This window comes from Ceratotherium simum, chromosome 31, assembly GCF_057802395.1.
Source record: "Ceratotherium simum simum isolate JZ-2026a chromosome 31, ASM5780239v1, whole genome shotgun sequence".
In the NCBI taxonomy this organism is placed as follows: domain Eukaryota; kingdom Metazoa; phylum Chordata; class Mammalia; order Perissodactyla; family Rhinocerotidae; genus Ceratotherium; species Ceratotherium simum.
The window spans coordinates 1,198,801-1,218,644 of NC_141930.1; the positions used below are offsets into that span (position 1 = coordinate 1,198,801).

The following is a 19,844-nucleotide window of genomic DNA, read 5'->3' on the forward strand; positions in this document are numbered from 1 at the left end:
CTACCGTATTTGTAACTCTTTGCTGCTTGTTGCTGTTCTTTGTTTTTTTGTTTTGTTTTTTTTTTTCTCTGTCTTCTCTCTTTTCCTACCTTTTCTGGTTTTAATTGAGCATTGTATATATTTCCATTTTCTATTAGCATATCAATTATACTCTTTTTAAAATTGTATTAGTGGTGCCCTAGAGTTTGCAATATACATTTACAACTAATCTAAGTCTACTTTTGAATAACACCATACTACTTCACAGGTATTGCAAGTACCTTATACTAGAGCATCCCAAATTTCTCCCTCTTGCCTGTAACATTGCTGTCATTTTTTTTTGCTTATCAGTAAGTTATAATAACCCAATGTATTATTCCTATTATTATTTTATACAAACAATTCCTTGTTAGATCTACTAAAATAATATACAATTTTATTGTGCTTTTATTTCTTCCCTAATGCTCTTCCTTTCTTTAAGTAGATCTGAATTTCTGACCTATAGCAATTTCCTTCTCTCTAAAGAACTTCTTTTAAAATTTCGTTCAAGGCAGCTCTACTGGCAACAAATTCTCTATTTTTCTTTGTGTAAGAAAGTCTTTTTTCTCCTTCACCTTTGAATGATATTTTCACTGGATATAGGATTCTAGGCTGGTGGTTTTGTTCTTTGAACGCTTTAAATATTTCACTCCATTCTCTTCCCCCCTAGTTTTATTGAGATATAATTGACATATAAATTGTATTAGTGTGACATAATGATTTGATATATGTATATATTATGAAATGATTACCACAATAAATTTACTTAACATTCAGCACTTCACAGTTGCAAATTCTTTTCTTCCTGCTTGTGTGGTTTTTGAGGAGAAGTCTTATTGAATTGGTATCTTTGTTCCTCTGTAGATAAGGTATTTTTTTCCTCCACGTTCTTTCAAGCTTTTCTCTTTGTCTTTGGTTTTCTGTAGTTTGAATATGATATGCCTAGATGTAGGTTTTTTCATATTTATCTTATTTCTTGTTCTCTGATATTGCTGGATCTGTGGTTTGATGTCTGTCATTAATTTTAGAACATTCCTAGCCGTTATTATTTTAAATATTTCTTTTGTTCTTATCTCTCTTCTCCTTCTGGTATTCCCATTATGTTATGTTACATCTTTGTAAATGACCCACAGTTCTTGGATACTCTGTTCTGTTTCTCATCCTTTCTTCTCTTTGCTTTTCAATTTGGAAAGTTTCTATTAGCCTACCTTCAAGCTCACTGATGCTTCCCTTGACCCAGTTTAGTCTGTTGATAAGCCCGTCAGAGACATTCTTCATTTATGTTACAATATTTTTGATTTCTAGCATTTCCTTTTGATTCTTTCCTGGAGTTTTCATCTCTGTGCCTGTATTACCCGTGTATTTTCTTCATGTTGTCCACTTTTTCCATTAACACCTTAGGGTATTGATCATAGTTAATTTAAATTCCTAGTCTGAAAATTTCAAAATCCAAAATCTCTGCCATATCTCAGTCTGGTTCTGATGCTTACTTTGTCTCTTCAGACTGTGTTGTCTCTTGCCTTTTAACGTGCCTTTAATTTTTCATTGAAAGCCAGACATGATGTAACAGGTAACAGGAACTGAGGTAAGAAGCCTTTAGTGTAATCTTTTATGTTCGCCTGGTTAGAAGTTTGGCTGTTTAATGTTTCCTGTACTAAAGATGTGAAAGGCTTCAATTTCCTCTAATGTCCTACTCCTAGTCCTCTAGTCCTAGTTTTTGTCTCCCCTGTTCTCTCTGACTCTCCCTAGAAACTCCTTCTTAAGTAGATTTTGTGTCTCGCAGCTCTCTTGTTTGTAATTGACTGTTATTAAACTGTGTCCTGTTGGTGTGGTATAAGCTATTGCAGAAAGGAAGCAGTCTCTAATCCTATGATTAAATCTCAGTTTTTTAAGTGCGCTCGACTTCCTAAGCTGTTACCCTCAGAACAGTATCTTAGCCTTTATTTTTTCTTCCATTATATGGGTCAGGAAGGCTAGAGGGCTGAATTGTCTAACTGCCTTTTACCTGGATCAGATAAGGCTCTGATAAAATAGCTTTCTTTGAAGGCAAGTCTTTCTTATGGAGAACAGAATGCTCTGGGCATATTTCAGAATTGTTGGTTTCCCATCCCTGTACTGGCAGCAGAAGGGGTTTTTCTCACATCTTGACTGTGAGAGGCTGGTGGGGCACCTGGAGGTAAACTCATGAATGTGTGGAGTCCTCCCTGTTAGGCTGGGCCTCGAAGACTTTTCATTCTCAAGGTAGTCCACACTCCTGTTGAAGCGTCCCTACCAGCTTCCCGGGTCAGAGGCTTTTGCTCCTAGTAAGCTGTGACACTTTGTGTTCATGTCTCCCTCCAATTTTGGGTGGAAGTTTGCCCTGTGCCAGCAGTTCTCTGCTGGGGCTGAGAAGAATGGTTCATTTTTGGTTTGCTCAGCTCTTTTTCTTGTTACAAGGTTGGGAGTGACAACTTCCGAGCTCTTTATGTGTCGGAGCATAAACTGGATGTCTGTGGTCAGCTTTTTAATACAAAATCAACATACAAAGTATACACCCACACACGCACAGAGTAAAGAGTACAATCTTTACAAAAGTGCCATTTAAAATAGACTCAAAAATGTAAGAGAAAAGAATAAAACTGCATATATGTGTAAGCCCTTCATCAAGATAATTGGGAGCCTTTATTGAAAGGCATAAAAGAAGACCAAAAATAAATGCAGAGATATATTTTGCTCTTACTACAAAGACTCAGTATAATGAAGGTTCAAATTTTCCACAAATTCAATGCAATTCCAATAAAAATCGTGATAGGATTTTTTGTATAATTTAACAAACTGACTCAGAAATCTCTGAGGAATAGTGAAGGCCCAAGATTCATGAAAATGTTCCCACCTGCTAGATATGAAGACTTACTTTAAATCAATACTAATTAAGGTAGTATGTGCTGTTAGCACAGAGATAGACAAATAGTTCAGTAGTGCAGACGAGAGATCACAGAAACAGATGCAGGCATATAATAAGATGATTTATGCCAGAGTAGGCCTTAAAGATCGGTGGAGAAAGTGTGGCCTGTTTTGCTTGTTAAGTTCTTCTGTGATAATTGGTTATTCATATGAAAGCAATGAAATTAGATTCTTTTTACATACCATATAAAAAGTCAATAAATACTAATTGGATTAAAGTGTATAATCAACTTTAGAACTATAAAATTGACACAACTCTGTATACTGATATTTATTTTTTTCGTTTCAGGTAGTATCCTTTTTCTAGCCTGATTTCCAGTCTCTTGACAGTGTCCCCTGTTTAGTACCTCTGCTTCCTGAGCTACTGACTACACCGTTCATTTCAAAAAGAAAGAGAGAAACTGTTAAGAGCCATTATGTTCAGAACTGATCATAATTCCATTTATGCTGTGTCCCTGTAGTGACCGTTGCCTCAGCCAGTTTTGAATATTCAAATAATTAGGTGTCTGTCCCTGTAAACTTCCAGGTAATTGATAAGCACATCGTGTGGTTAAGAGTCCTATTTTGGAATAAGGAAGATCTGGGTTTGAATCCTGGCTCTGATACTTGCTGCCTAGAAAGCCGGGATCAAGTTCCTTAATTGTCTAAGTCTCGTTTTCCCTGTGTGCAAAGCGAGTATTGTGATGATACTGACCTCATGAAGCTCAGGAGGAAATTAAGTTAGATAATGGAAAAAAAAAAAAACTTAGCACAGTGCCTTAAACATACTTAGTGCTTAATAAATACCAGCTATCATCTTAACTCCTTTTAATTTGCCAGACAAATCACAGAAATTGTTGAGAGCATTCTAACAGGATTATAGAAAGTTGAGAAAAGAGCTAAGGATATTACATGTTAAATTTAATATAGGTAAGGTGTTAAGAAATTGCCTTGTGGATAGTAAGTACTGTATAAGCATTTGCTACTACTTTTCTTACTATATTTAGAGAAATAAATATAAAATATGACATTTAAACTCAAAAAATAATTATTCTTGAAAAGGATAGCTGACGTGCCATTACAGAGTGGAGGCGGGAGTCGGAGTGGGGGTGGGCGACTCTAGGTTTTATTTGATGACAAATTCCTGATGAACCAACAGTATAATGTGGCTCAAAAAAAGCTAAAATGACGAGATTAGACTGATAGAAAGCACATTGTGTACAGCAGTGGTGATGCTAATTTTTCTCTTTGCTTTGTTGGCCAAGCCTCACCTGATGGACACTTTTCTCTTCAGGCCACTGCATTTTTAGCTGTTTCTTGGCATGTTAATGTACACCTCTAAAAAAGAAATCAAAATGCTAGGATATCTTGAAAGCAGTCTGCATGAAGAAGACCTCAGCATTAGAGCCAAGGTTTCTCAACAAGATGAAAAGAATATTTAAGGGAGAAATTTCCAGTAATTCCCAAATACTTAAAGGCTTTCAGAAAAATCTAACATTTTGAGTAGTTGGGAAATTAAGTCATCTATCCTATGTGTCGTCTTCATCATTGGAGGCATATAACCCAAGAAATTTATTACTTGTCAGGAAAATTAGAGACCATTTGTGAAATAGTTGGAAAGTTAGATTGCATAACTTTAAGATATCTTCCTATCTGTAAAATGTGGGATTGATCAGTCTATGTAAAGGGAATGTCTCGGCTCCTAGGCCTTCCACCCTAGAGACCTAATTGCCTGATGCCTAGAAATGGGAATTTCTGTGGTTGTACCAGAATAATCATGCAAATATTCTTAGGAGTATATATAACTTTGGTTGATGTATAGTTTATATGCTGGTAATAATTATAATACAAGTACTGGTGGCTATTCATCTCCTCCTTGAATCTTTATGATCAATTTTCTTTTGGCAAATTTTTCTTCTTGGGTAATTAGATGTTGTTTATTCCATAAATGGTTATTGAACAGCATCATGTGGCAGCACTGACAATAGATGAGTTAGGCAAGGCCCCTGCTTTCGTGGAGAATGTAGTCTAGTATGGGAGATGGGTATGTAAGTGAATAATTGCAGAATAGTATATCGTGTGTCACTTCAGGACCATATAGGAACTTCATTACATCAGAGACCATATCCATTTTATGTCCCCAGACCGTAGTACAGTGCCTGTTGTGTATTAGGCTCTCAATAAATAGTTGTTGAATAAATTACTGAATTCTTAGTAGGCTTTGGGTAACTTTATTCAAAACAATAATAGGAACTTAATGAGTAACATCATTTTTAATAGATCTTTCTTTCCCAAGTTTAGTGAATATTTTATAAAATACTTAGCCTAAATTCCTTTTCTCTATAAAATCTAAACTCTAAAATAGTATTTTATGTAATAAATGACCAATGGGATAGGTACTTGAACTGCCAGATGCATCTATTTTTTAAGTTGTATTATATTAGTGAGTATTTATGATATATTAAGTAATATGATAATACTATTTAGATAGTTATGTTAATTAGTATAAGTTTTCCCAGTAAATTCATCCTTCAGCTAACCTTGATTTTAAATGAGTTCTTCTGTGACCTAGGACACACACGAGCATTTATTATTTTACTTTAGTAATATATGCAGAGAAAAGAAACCTAGATGTTGCTAAGGAATAATCAGTTTCTCCTCAGAAACGTTTCTCATTATTCTCTCTAAACCCAATGAGCTCACTGAACTCAAAGATCCTGTTGACTTGAAAGACGCTTCAACTTGTGTGTCCAGAGGGTATGTAACAGGCTGAGAAACTAGCACTATTTAAATAAGACCCAAACTAATATGTACCTGAGTCTGCCTTACCTGGAAAGCTAGCATCTTGGGAAATAGCCAAATATTTATGCAAGCTTTCCTAGAGGGGATCCATATTTAATCTCTATTCTGTGACCTTTTCTTGTGCTTAAGAAAAAAAAAGTGAAGCCACATCAACTAAAGAAACATAACATGAATAAAAATAAATTAGTCTATTTAGTTCTATCCTGATAGAATATTATAATACATTCTGGGTATGGATCTGCTAATATTTTAACTATGTAGTTTATTATTTTTACTCTATTATATTCTTAGCAATTGTCTACTTTCCCAGTTACAATAAATTCCATTTAGTTGCTAATCATGTTTCATAAAATGTTAGCATGCTTTTCTGAGCAACTAATTTTTGTCTAATGAATTGACTAACGGGTATTTAGCTTTGTCCATACCAAAATAATTTTGATGTAAGTATATTACATGACTTTTATATCTTAACTAGAAGCCAAAGTATTCAGTTTTTTTCTTACTTTCAAAATTAGGGATAAAACAGTACCCTGACTTTGAAAAAGATTTATCCCTCTATCAAAATTTTAATGGAAATAATCATTATTAATATGTAGAATTGTTATTAAATAAATTGGTCTGGATCCAATGCTGTTGTAAGCAGAGAATCCTGACTTTACATAATAATATTAGGCCTCGGGTAATACATGTTTCTCAAGTAACTTAATAGAATTTACCTGATTTGAAAGGGATAAAACCTATTTCAATGGCCTTGTTTCACGTTTCCCATAACTTCTATTCAAAACAAACGTGTGATACTTTTACATTTACAGAACTAATAAAGCAAAATAATTCTTATAGTGCCATCAATTAAGAAAACACACACATCCTTCAGTAGAGTTTTGTTGGTAAAGATCTCTTCCCCTTAAAATTTAGTTTCTCTAAACATCAAATTCTCACTTTTTGAAATTACCCTAGAAATAGTCTAATAAACTTACCATCTCACTTATCTTTGAGAAATGTATATGTTTCTATTGAGAATTATAAAGCCAAATACAAGCTTCTTTTAACTTTTAATACACAATACTAGATACTAAAATATTCTGGTTTATTCTTACTTTCATATTACAGATAAAATAATACTTTAACTTTGAAAAAGATTTATCACTCATGAAAAAGTTGAAGGGGAAATCACTGTTAGTGTGTGGAATGTTACTAAATGAATCGGTATGGGTTCAATGAAGATAAAACTAGAGAATCCTGACTTGACAGAGTTACCTTATAAGTTAGTTGACATACCTTTCCTGCAGTATCAATTGTTCTGGTGAACAAAGAGGTCTAAAAATTTCCACGTCATCAATTTTATTATGTAGGATTGTGTAAGGCATGGTCATTAAAGATAATATCTGTTAATTTTTTTAGGTAAAAGTTCCGAAACTTATTAAAATGGAGGTTTAAAAGAATCCGTGAAATGGCATCATGAAAAAACTCAAAATGATAGAGACTTCAAAAGTGAAATCAATTGTCTTATTAAAATGAAAAGTGTGTTTACTATTACTACTCTATTTACAAAAAGAAAAGTCAATAAAAAAACATTTTAAAATTAAATTAGCTCTAATAAGTTTTTCAAACATAACCTTCATTTTATTCATTTTATAGCATTGTCTTTTTATTTTGCAAATATATATATATATTAATAATTTTGTGCATCATGGATTAGAATATTGAGAATAACAGTCTTATTTTACTCTTAATATCACATGATCTGTCTGTGCCCTTTATTATTTCTGTTATTAGTAAGTGCAAAATACATCTCTCATTGGCATAAAAGTTTCTAAATTGGTTTTTCCTTGCACCTAGTTCAGAACTCTAGCCCTAGCTTAGAAGCACACTCATGTGTCTTGTATTAATTAATGACATCACAAATATTGTAGTTAAACATACTTGGAAGCTAATCAGTGCATAACTTTGAGAAACACAGTGATGTGTTTCAAATACAAATGGTACTCCCCATTATTCTTATATTGCCTCATTTTTCTCAGAACCACTATGTACTTATATACATATCATACTAATATGATTGCATCTGTTTTCTCTGTTGTAAGATTATCTTTTATTTGAAAACAAAATAATTTCTCCATCACACGTTGAATCTGACACCAATTCCCATTAACAATATACTGAAACTGTCTAATTCTTCACATCTCCATGACTGCCACTCTAGTGCGTGTCTCTCTCTTCTCTTGCTTGAACTTCTGACATGTTTTATTGCTTCCGTTCTTGTCCCTTTATTCATTGTTCATCAGAAACAGTGATCTTTGGAATAATACCAGGATACTTCTCTGCTTGAAACTCGCAAGTGGTTTCCATTCACAGAATATAGCCCACCCCCTGCCAACTCTCTTTCATCTCACAGCATTCGTTTTGCACCAGTTCACTAGGTAGTCCCGTTTGAACTGGCCAGATTTGTTTGGGCTGCTCACTGTTCCCTCTGGCTGGAACTCAGAGCTAGGCATGCCTAGTTCCTTTTGTCATTGAAATCCCATTTATCACCCACTCACCTCACTCCCCCCACCCCTCACTTATCACCATCTCTAATTGTCTTTTTCTTGTTCATTTTTATTGTTTATCTTTTTTCACTAAAATATATAAGTTCTACTAAAGCAGAGTCTTATTCACAGCTTTATCTCTAGCACCTAGAAGAGTACACACTATGTAGTACATTTTTTCAATAATGTGTCATAGAAATACTTGCCCTCTACTGAGAGGCTTCTGAGATCATGTACAGGGGGAAGAAAATAAAAGTCTACTAGGAAACTTAATGTAGAAAAAATTCAAAGTTACAACATGAATCTGAATGCTTCTTCAGCCATCAAACAGGAAATTTAGAGACCAGCAAGTTAGACAAATGTCGGTGATGCCTCAATATAGAAGTTTATCCTTTCTCAACGTAGAGTTCAGAGCATCACGCTAAATGGGACACAAAGTTAAAACAAATGAAAAACAACAACAAAACACTGTGTAACTTTCCCCCTCAGTAGGCAAGAATTCTTTTACTCGATCCATCCTTTGTTTCAGTTCAAAAATATGGTGACTTCCTTGAAACTTCCTTTTCTCTCACAGCCCATGTCCAGCCATCAGTACATCATGACAGGTGTACTCTCAAAATATATCCAAAATCTGACCATTTCTCAATTACAGGCATACCTCAGAGACCTTGTGGATTTGGTTCTAGACCACCACAAAGCGAATGTGGTAATAAAGCGAGTCACACGAATTTTTTGGTTTCCCAGTGCATATAAAAGTTATGTTTACACTATACTGTAGTCTATTAAGTGTGCAATAGCATTATGTCTAAAAAACAATATACATACCTTAATTTGAAAAATACTTTGTTGCTAAAAGATACTAACCATCATCTGAGCCTTCAACAAGTCATAATCTTTTTGCTGGTGGAGGGTCTTGCCTCAATGTTGATGGCTGTTGACTGGTCAGGGTGGTGGTTCCTGAAGGCTGGGGTGGCTATGGCAATTTCTTAAGATAAGACGACAAATGAAATTTGCCACCTTGATTGCTCTTTTCATGAATGACTTCTCTGTAGTATGCGATGCTGTCTGATAGCGTTTACCCACAGTATAACTTCTTTCAGAATTAGAGTCAGTCCTCTCAAAACCTGCTGCCGCTTTATCAACTAAGTTTATGTCATATTCTAGATCCTTTGTTGTCATTTCAACAATCTTCACCGCATCTTCACCAGCAGTAGATTCCATCTCAAGAAATAACTTTCTTTGCTCATCCATAAGAAGCAACTCCTCATCCATTCAAGTTTTATCATGAGATTGTGGCAATTCAGTCACATCTTCAGGCTCCATTTCTAATTCTAATTTTCTTGCTATTTCCACCACATCTGTAGTTACTTCCTCTACCGAAGCCTTGAGTCCCTCAAAGTCATGCATGAGGGTTGGAATCAACTTCTTCCAAACTCCTGTTAATGTTGGTATTTTGACCTCTTCCCATGAATCATGAACGTTCTTAATGGCGTCTAGGATGGTGAATCCTTTGCAGAAGGTTTTCAATTGACTTGGCCCGGATCCATCAGAGGAATCACTATCTATGGCAGCTATAGCCTTGTGACATGTATTTCTTAAATAATAAGACTTGAAAATTGATATTACTCCTTGATCTATGGGCTGCAGAATGGATGTTGTGTTAGCAGGCATGAAAACAACATTAATCTCATTGTACATCTCCATCAGAACTGTTGGGTGACCAGGTGCATTGTCAATGAGCAGTAATATTTTGATAGTAATATTTTTTCTGAGCAGTAGATCTCAACAAGGGGCTTAAAATATTCAGTAAACCATGTTGTAAACAGATGTGCTGTCACCGAAGGCTTTGTTTTTCCATATATAGAGCACAGGCAGAGTAGATTTAGCTTAATTCTTAAGGGACCCCAGGATTTTCAGAATGGTAAATGAGCACTGGCTTCAACTTAAAGTCACCAGCTGCATTAGCCCCTAACGAGAGAGTCAGCCTGTCCTTGGAAGCTTTGAAGCCAGGCATTGACTTCTCCTCTCTAGCTATGGAAGTCCTAGATGGCATCTTCTTCCAATAGAGGGCTTTGTCTACACTGAAAATCTGTTGTTTATGTAGCCACCTTCATTAATGATCTCGGCTAGATCTTCTGGAGACCTTGCTGCAGCTTCTACATCAGCACTCGCTGCTTCACCTGCACTTTTATGTTATGGAGACGGCTTCTTACCTTAAACCTCATGAACCAACCTCTGCTGGCTTCAGACTTTTCTTCTGCAGTTTCCTCGCCTCTCTCAGCCTTCACAGAATTGAAGATAGTTAAGGCCTTGCTCTGGATTAGGCTTTGGCTTAAGGGAATGTTGTGGCTGGTTTGATCTTCTATCCAGACCACTAAAACTTTCTCCATATCAGCAATAAGACTTTTTTGCTTTCTTATCATTTGTGTGTTCACTGGAGTAGCACTTTTAATTTCCTTTTAAGAACTTTTCCTTTGCATTCACCACTTGACTAGTTATTTGGCATAAGAGGCCTAGCTTGCAGCCTATCTCAACTTTCGACATACCTTCCTCACTAAGCTTAATCATTCGTAACTTTTGATTTAAAGTGAGAGACGTGCAACTCTCCCTTCCACTTGAACACTTAGAGGCCATTGTAGGGTTATTAACTGGCCTAACTTCAATAATATTGTGTCTCAGGGAATAGAGAGGCCCAACGAGAGAGAGAGCGATGGGCGGTGGCTGGTCCGTGGATCAGTCAGAAAACAGACAACATTTATCGATTAAGTTCACCCTCTATATGGGCACAGTTTCTGGTGCCCCAAAACAATTACAGTAGTAACATCCAAGATCACTGATCACAGATCACCACAGCAAATATAATAATAAGGAAAAAGTTTGGAATATGGTGAGAATTACCAAAATGTGACACAGAGACATGAAGCAAGCAAATGCTGTTGGAAAAATGGCATCGATAGACTTGGTCACCAGCAGGTTTGTCATGAAACTTTAATTTGTAAAAAATACAGTATCCATGAGGCGCCATAAAGCGAGGTGTGCCTGTGTCTCCGCTGGTCCACAGCATCGTCCTCTCTCACCTGAATCTCTGTCCGAGTTCCCACTGGGTCTCCCTCTTCGCCTCTTGCTCCGCTTCAGTATGTTTCCCACATAATGGCTCAGTCGTTTGTTTAAAGCATGTGTAGACACCACTTCTCTGTCCGTGATGCTCCCGTTCTTCCCCTCTCTCCTGGAGCAAAAGCCCAACTCCCGACATTGGCCAAACAAGCTTGCTGTTTGTTTTTCCTGGAGCACTCCTCACCCCTACTCCCTTTCCACTTGGTTTGCTTCCTCGTTTTCTTTGTGTATAGTAAATGACATTTACCATCTAATAGTCGATGTAAATATGTTCCAGAATATGTATTAGAAAATAGTGAAAACCTTGTTTTAGATGTGTGGTCTAGCTTAGAATTTAAGATAATGGATTATTCAGTCAGAATGTTTGGGTTCAAAAACCAACTCTGTCACTCTAACTTTTCTCTAAATTCCTCTGAATCTCAACTTCTTTCTTTATAAAATAGGTATAAATACCCATCTTATTGGGTTACTCAGGGGGTTAAATAAAATATTGTGAAATGCTTGCCTTGCTCATAGTAAATGCTCATTTAATGCCATTATTATTATTTCAGCATGATTCCTGCCTAACATTTGTAATTATCTTGACATAGTTACAATTGGGTTAAAAATGTAATCTGCATATTATTTTTTCACTGGAAGGTGTATCTTAAATGTTTTTCCATGCTGCTAAATAATCTTCAAATGGCAAAAAAATTTTGAGTCCTATTTATATTATGACATGCAATAGAAACACCATAGTTTATTACTCTATCATTAAGTCACTTAGCTTCTAATTCTTTATTATTGCATTGCAATAAATATTCACCTGAATATTATAAGCTCTTTTATGTGTTAAGATGTTTCCTTAGTGTAAATTCATGGATTCATAGATGTAGATTATTGTTTGAAGAGATATGAAACTTATTTATGATGCCTATGAAATTGACTCATTGCTTTTGGCAAAGATGCTGTGAACTTATACCTACAATATAAAATATGTATATATGTTTCCCTCATGTTCTATTTAGAAAAAGTAGAAGAAGAACTGAGAAAGGAGACGTATCTGATTAGCGCTAAATAAATTGAGAATAATATTTATAATTTTTATCCTTTTATTATTACCCTCAAGACAAACTAATCAAATGAATAATGTCCAAGTTAATTCTTTAAATTCAAATATAATTGTTAAATCTTTGTATTAAAAAGCTGTTCACTCACATTGTTTATTTTAACTAGAAAGAATTAAGTATATAATGAGAAAACAATAGAACATCGGCAACTGTAATTAATTGACCTTTTCTTTAAAAACTAAGAGATAGCTTTGTGACTACTGAAGTGGTGTTCGTAAAGACGAGCATAAAGACGTTATTTAGAAGTAACGTGTGTGCACTCAATGTTGCAACTCTAAAGTACTTATAATCAGAAAGAAATTGAATGTTTTATTTCAGCCCGAAACTCTGCGCCTATTTGATCATTTGGCAAAGCTGCCTTTCTTTGTTGTTGTTCAGGAGGCAAAGTGACAGATTGATCTAATTACCCCACTGCTGACTATTCTGCAGAGAAGATCTCAATTATAGCTTCAGTAAATGAATAGTATACTGCTGAGAATTAAATGACCCCAGCATAGTGGAATCTAGCTATAGACACACAGGAATTAATTTCCTATTTAATATGACTGCTTTTCCAACATTTTACTCAACTGAATCGATCAAAATCTGTAATAAGTCAATCTGTAGTAAGTATGATTATGTATAAAAAAGCCATACTGATTATTCTTTTTTCTAAATTTCAGCATAAAGAACGTAACTCCAAAAGTAGGAGACCCTGAAACCCGTAAAGCTATTCGCCGTGCCTTTGATGTGTGGCAGAATGTAACTCCTCTGACATTTGAAGAAGTTCCCTACAGTGAATTAGAAAATGGCAAACGTGATGTGGATATAACCATCATTTTTGCATCTGGTTTTCATGGAGACAGTTCCCCCTTTGATGGAGAGGGAGGGTTTCTGGCCCATGCCTATTTCCCTGGACCAGGAATTGGGGGAGACACTCATTTTGACTCAGATGAGCCATGGACACTAGGAAATCCTAATCATGATGGTAAGTGCATAGTTGTCTTCGTTGTAAATAGTTCTCTTTTTCTTTTTGGAATGCCCAAGTGATTTACTAATTTACAGACTTATGATATCAATTCTAAACTTGTTTTTAAAATTACAAAACAATATATGAGGCTTCTTATAACATTTTAGGACAAGAATTTGTATGAGTTGTTGGAAAATAATTTTTCATGTGGTCTTTTGATTAAAGATTAGAACTTTACACCATATTCTACAAATACTCTAAAGGGAATTTTGTTTGCTATAAAATGTCACTTAAAAGATTCCCTAATATTTAAGTATGGGACATGCATTAAGCAAATTGTACTATTTCTTCTACACTTTATTCCAGTGTTTCCGCTTGAAATTTAACCCTGATTTGTGGTATGGCTTCTACCATATCTTTTCTGTGTTACTTTCTTTTCTGTTATCACTTTTCTAGTCTGTAAAATTTTGCCCTTTCTCTTTCATCTCTTGTCCATTTCCTTGGCCTCCCAATCTGATACAACTACATAATTTATTACTTTTGTATTCTACTTTCTTTATTTTTATCCAAAAACACTTTCTTTAAAATCTATTCCAACACATCTATCAGTTTTGTAATCCTTATAATTATTCTGATATGCAAAAATAATTTAAAAATAAAAAATTCAATGAGTAGTTACTTGGTATACGAAGCATGTGTTTCTTCCTAGACAACAATCCATACTTCAATTTTATGTTTAAAAAACATTCACAGTGTTATAGGATCCTAGAGTTATAAGATTCCTAAGCAGCCATCTCCCCAGTTCTTGTAATCAAGACTTAAATATTTTTCTTTCTCACCATAGTAGAATGTTGTTGAAAATACAAGTGTGCATCGTTTTAATGACAACTAATCAGCTAATAAAACTCTTAATTCCTGCTTGATGAATTAAGCCCAGCCATCAAATTAAGTTTTGTTAGTTCATTAGAAGGTTTAGTCAGCTGGATTAGTGCAATAGTCTTCCCTTTTAGAACACGCAGGGTTCAAACACATGGATAGAATGAATTAGGTAGAGTTAACACTTAAAATAACATCAGCTTTCAAAGAAAGAAAATAACTAACTATCCATGTTTTCCAAAAGAAAATAAAATATCTAATGTTAAACAAAGTGACCTTTTGAGTTATTATTAATAGGTATATTGGCTGTAATATTAAATTATTTCAACTTTAAGACCTGATTTGGAGACTAAAGACAAATATATTAGGAGATTTTCCTATAGTGGAATGAAAGGCAGAGACTGTGGAGTCAGATAGACCTGCATTCGGTTCCTGGCTCACTCATTAGCTGAAAAGGCCACCAACATGCCGTGTGTTCATTGTTCCTCTGTGTCTCGTGTTGCGGGGCTGAGAGCATCCTTAGTGTAAGTGCTTTCTCTACAGGTGTGTTCAACCCACTCTCTACCTGAGCATCTAATACTAAGATATCTGGAATATGATGTTGGCTGGTGCTGGTTTGATACATAAATCATTTAAAATAAAATGTGTTTATTTTAGTTTTATCAAAATCACACAGCCATCCGAAGGAAGTAGTTCAGACTTCTTCAAGGCGATTGTTATAGTTATCTTAAGTAATGGAAGAACTGTTTGCATTCTAAGTGATTGAGAAGAGGAGCACTCATAATGGTGTGATTTTGCTGATGCAGGCAAAACTGCATTTGCTTCCAGGGAAAAGACTTTCTTCTAAAATTCTTAGTTTATTCAATAATGGATCTAATGGTTAAGGCTACTTTAAATCGGTAGCTTTGAAGTTGTGTTAATTTGGCTTTGTGGCCTCATAAATTTAAAATTGTTTTAAAATCCTATATGAAAGAAATAGTGCCTATCAAATGGCCTAGATTTTCTCTCAAAATATTGAAATCCTCAAGAAAGCTGCACAAAGATGTATCCTCTGTTAGCTGGTTTTTTAAGTGCCAACTAATTCTTTTCGAAGATGAACAAAAAGTTTTAAGAAAAAATCTATGGCATTTGATGACATAGGAAATGAGAATGTTTACCCTGATTTGAGTTGATCGGTGTTACGAATGCTTATGTGTTTTGTATGACTTAAGAAGTTTTCCAAGGAATGTATATGTGGAAAAGAATTCTGAAATAGAACATATGAGTTAAAGGTGTACAATCAAGTCAGTAGACTTTTGTCTCTGATTATATACTAATGTATTTGATTATCTCTTAATTTATGCTATGGAAGTACAGTATTTTTTGCACATAGGCATATTATTAAAAACCTACACAGGGGCCGGCCCGGTGGCGCAAGTGGTTAAGTGCGCACGCTCCGCTGCGGCGGCCCCGGGGTTCGCCAGTTCGGATCCTGGCGCGCACCAACACACCGCTTGTCAAGCCATGCTGTGGCGGCATCCCATATAAAGTAGAGGAAGATGGGCACGGATGTTAGCCCAGGGCCAGTCTTCCTCAGCAAAAAAGAGGAGGATTGGCATTGGATGTTAGCTCAGGGCTGGTCCTCCTCACAAAAAAAAAAAAAAAAAAAAAAAAAAAAACAAAAAACCTACACAAAACAATGATTTAATATTTAGTGTTTCTTTTGGAGGAAAATATGCCTTTACCAGTCAAATAAGAATATTTTTCCTTTTGAGTAAGTTTAAAGGAAATGACTCTGCAAAATCATGGTGTTTCAGAATTTCAGGGGATTAGGGAGACGTTGACTGACTGTTCAAGATGTAATACCATAAAGACTTCCTGCTTAATTGAAATTCAGACTTCTAACTAGCAACAGCAGGGAGGCTAGGGTTGTGTCAGGCTGAAGTATTGATCATTTATCAAAAGAACTGCCTCTAGCTTTGCTTGTGGTACTGGTAAGCGTGGGGAGAATTAATGCACTTGTACATCCTAGGTCCTAACTCTCTGTAAGATTGTCTTTTTGTATCACAAATACACAAGCCACAGTTCTGACATCTTCATTGAGAAACTTTTTCTTTTCTTTAATCTGGTCTTTGAATACCTGCTGGCTTGCTTACCTGAAAAATTTTCTTTCTCTCCTATTCACAGCTCTTAAGCACCTAGAAAACAGAGCAGCTTGATAATTTAGCAAAAATGCAAATGAAAGAGCCTGTTGATAAGTATCTAGCTCATTTTCCACAGCGTATTGCTCAGCTAATGAAAGCAATTTGAATTCTGTCTACCTCAGAAGAGATAAACAGTGTCTTAGGCTGCCAGTAACCCTTAATTCGTTGTTATCCACTTTCCTATCATCTTCCTTATAGTCGTGATGCTTTTCGAAAACTCAACCTACAGCCCATCCAGTAAATTGCACAATAGTTGTATTAAAATAAATAAATACACACCACACACACACACACACCCCTCATAAAAATAATGCCTCTTTTAAGAGATTTTTTTTTTCATAGATTGGATAAGCAAAACATGTGCATAGTAATGCTAAACACAAAATGTTACCGTGATGTGGTGTTTGGAAAGTATACATTGCCTGAACATGAGTTGGAAAATTTAGCAAATGTTAAGATTCCTTTTGAGTGTCATCGTCGTATTGTTTCCTGGGCTACAGTATAAATGGCACTATCAGTGTAAACACAGTGATAAGCAAAAACTTATCACAAAGATTCATTCTTTTATTTATTTATTCTTTTTAAATTTTTTGTTTATTGTGGTAACATTGGTTTATAACAGTGTATAAATTTCAGGTGTACATCATTATACTTCTATTTCTGCATGAATTACATCATGTTCTCATGTTCACCACCCAAATACTAATTACAGTCCATCACCGCACACATGTGCCTAATTATCCCTTTCACCCTCCTCCCTCCCCCCTTCCCCTCTGGTAACCACCAATCCAATCTCTGTCTCTATGTGCTTGTTTGTTGTTGTTATTATCTACTACTTAATGAGGGAGATCATATGGTATTTGACCTTCTCCCTCTGACTTATTAAACTTTACGTAATACCCTCAGTGTCCATCCATGTTGTCACAAATGGCTGGATTTCCTCATTTCTTATGGCTGAGTAGTATTCCATTGTGTATATATACCACAGCTTCTTTATCCATTCGTCCCTTGATGGGCACTTAGGTTGCTTCCAAGTCTTGGCTATTGTGCATAACGCTGCAATGAACACAGAGGTGCATGTGTTTTTACGCATTGGTGTTTTCAAGTTCTTTGGATAAATACCCAACAGTGGAATAGCTGGACCATATGGTAGATCTATCCTTAATTTTTTGAGGAATCTCCATACTATTTTCCATAGTGGCTGCACCAGTTTGCACTCCCACCAGCAGTGTATGAGAGTTCCCTTCTCTCTACATCCTCTCCAACATTTCTTGTTTCATGTCTTGTTAATTATAGCCATTCTGATGGGCATGAGGTGATATCTCATTGTAGTTTTGATTTGCATTTCCCTGATAGTGATTTTGAACATCTTTTCATGTGTCTGTTGGCCATCTGTATATCTTCTTTGGAGAAATGTGTGTTCAGGTCTTTTGCACATTTATTAATTGGGCTGTTAGTTTTTTTGTTGTTGAGATGCATGTGTTCTTTATATATTTTAGAGATTAACCCCTTTTCAGATGTATGGTTTGCAAATATCTTCTCCCAATTGTTAGGTTGTCTTTTCATTTTGTTGATGGTTACCTTTACTGTGTAGAAGCTTTTTAGTTTGGTGTAATCCCATTTGTTTATTTTTTCTATTGTTTCTCTTGCCTGGTCAGACATGGTGCTTGAAAATATGTTGCTAAGACCGATGTCGAAGAGCATACTGCCTATGTTTTCTTCTAGAAGTTTCATTGTTTCAGGTCTTACGTTCAAGTCTTTAATCCATTTGGAGTTAATTTTTGTGTATGGTGTAAGGTAAGGGTCTACTTTCATTTTTTTGCATGTGGCTATCCAGTTTTCCCAACACCATTTGATGAAGAGACGTTCCTTTCTCCATTGTATGTTCTTGGCTCCTTTGTCGAAGATTGGCTGTCCATAGATGTGTGGGATTATTTCTGGGCTTTCAATTCCATTCCATTGATCTGTGTGTCTGTTTTTGTGCCAGTACCATGCTGTTTTGGTTACTATAGCTTTGTAGCATATTTTGAAATCAGGGAGTGTGATACCTCCAGCTTTGTTCTTTTTTCTCAGGATTCCTTTAGCTATTTCGGGTCTTTTGTTGTTCCATATAAATTTTAGGATTCTTTGTTCTATTTCTATGAAAAATGTTGTTGGAACTTTGATAGGGATTTCACTGAATCTATAGATTGCTTTAAGAAGTATGGACAGCTTAACTATGTTAATTCTTCCAATCTAAGATCACGGAACATCTTTCCATTTCTTTGTGTCTTCTTCAATTTCTGTCAGCAATGTTTTATAGTTTTCCGTGTACAGCTCTTTCACCTCTTTGGTTAAGTTTATTCCTAGGTATTTTATTCTTTTTGTTGCAATTGTAAATGGGATTGTATTCTTAATTTCTCTTTCTGTTACTTCATTGTTAGTGTATAGAAATGCAACTGATTTATGTATGTTGATTTTGTATCCTGCAACTTTACCATATTCATTTATTACTTCTAAAAGTTTTTTGGTGGATTCTTAAGGGTTTTCTATATATAAAATCATGTCATCTGCAAATAATGACATTTCACTTCTTCCTTTCCAATTTGGATCCCTTTTATTTCTTTTTCTTGCCTGATTACTCTGGCTAGGACTTCCAACACTATGTTAAATAGGAGTGGTGAGAGTGGGCATCCTTATCTGGTTCCTGTTCTTAAAGGGATAGCTTTCAGTTTTTCACCATTGAGTATGATGTTGGCTTGGGTTTGTCATACATAGCCTTTATTATGTTGAGGTACTTTCCTTCTATACCCATTTTATTCAGAGATTTTATCATAAAGAGATGCTGTATCTTGTCAAATGTTTTCTCTGCATCTATTGAGATGATCATGTGATTTTTATTCTTCATTTTATTAATGTGGTGTATCACGTTGATTGATTTGCAAATGTTGAACCATCCCTGCATCCCTGGAATAAATCCCACTTGATCATGGTGTATTATCTTTTTAATGTATTGTTGTATGTGATTTGCTAGTATTTTGTTGAGGATTTTTGCATCAATGTGCATCAGTGATATTGGCCTGTAATTTTCTTTTTTTGTGTTATCGTTGTCTGGTTTTGGTATCAGGGTAATTTTGGCTTCATAGAATGAGTTAGGAAGCTTCCCCTCCTCCTCAGTTTTTTGGAAGAGTTTGAGAATGATAGGTATTAAGTCTTCTTTGACTGTTTTGTAGAATTCACTAGGGAAGATGTCTGGTCCTGGACTTTAATTTTGGGGGAACTTTTCGATTACTGTTTCAATCTCCTTAATGGTGATTGGTCTGTTTAAATTCTCTAGTTCTTCTTGATTCAGTTTTGGAAGGTT

At 35.3% G+C, this 19,844-nt stretch overlaps 1 protein-coding gene across 1 annotated transcript in view; it reads left to right on the forward strand.

Annotated features, from left to right (window-relative positions):
* MMP16 (matrix metallopeptidase 16) overlaps window positions 1-19,844 on the forward strand; it is a 299,991-nt gene that overhangs the window by 155,346 nt on the left and 124,801 nt on the right. The window contains exon 4 of the mRNA XM_004441129.3: window positions 13,156-13,460. Coding sequence (XP_004441186.1) covers window positions 13,156-13,460 — 305 coding nt within the window. The remainder of the gene's footprint in view (window positions 1-13,155; window positions 13,461-19,844) is intronic.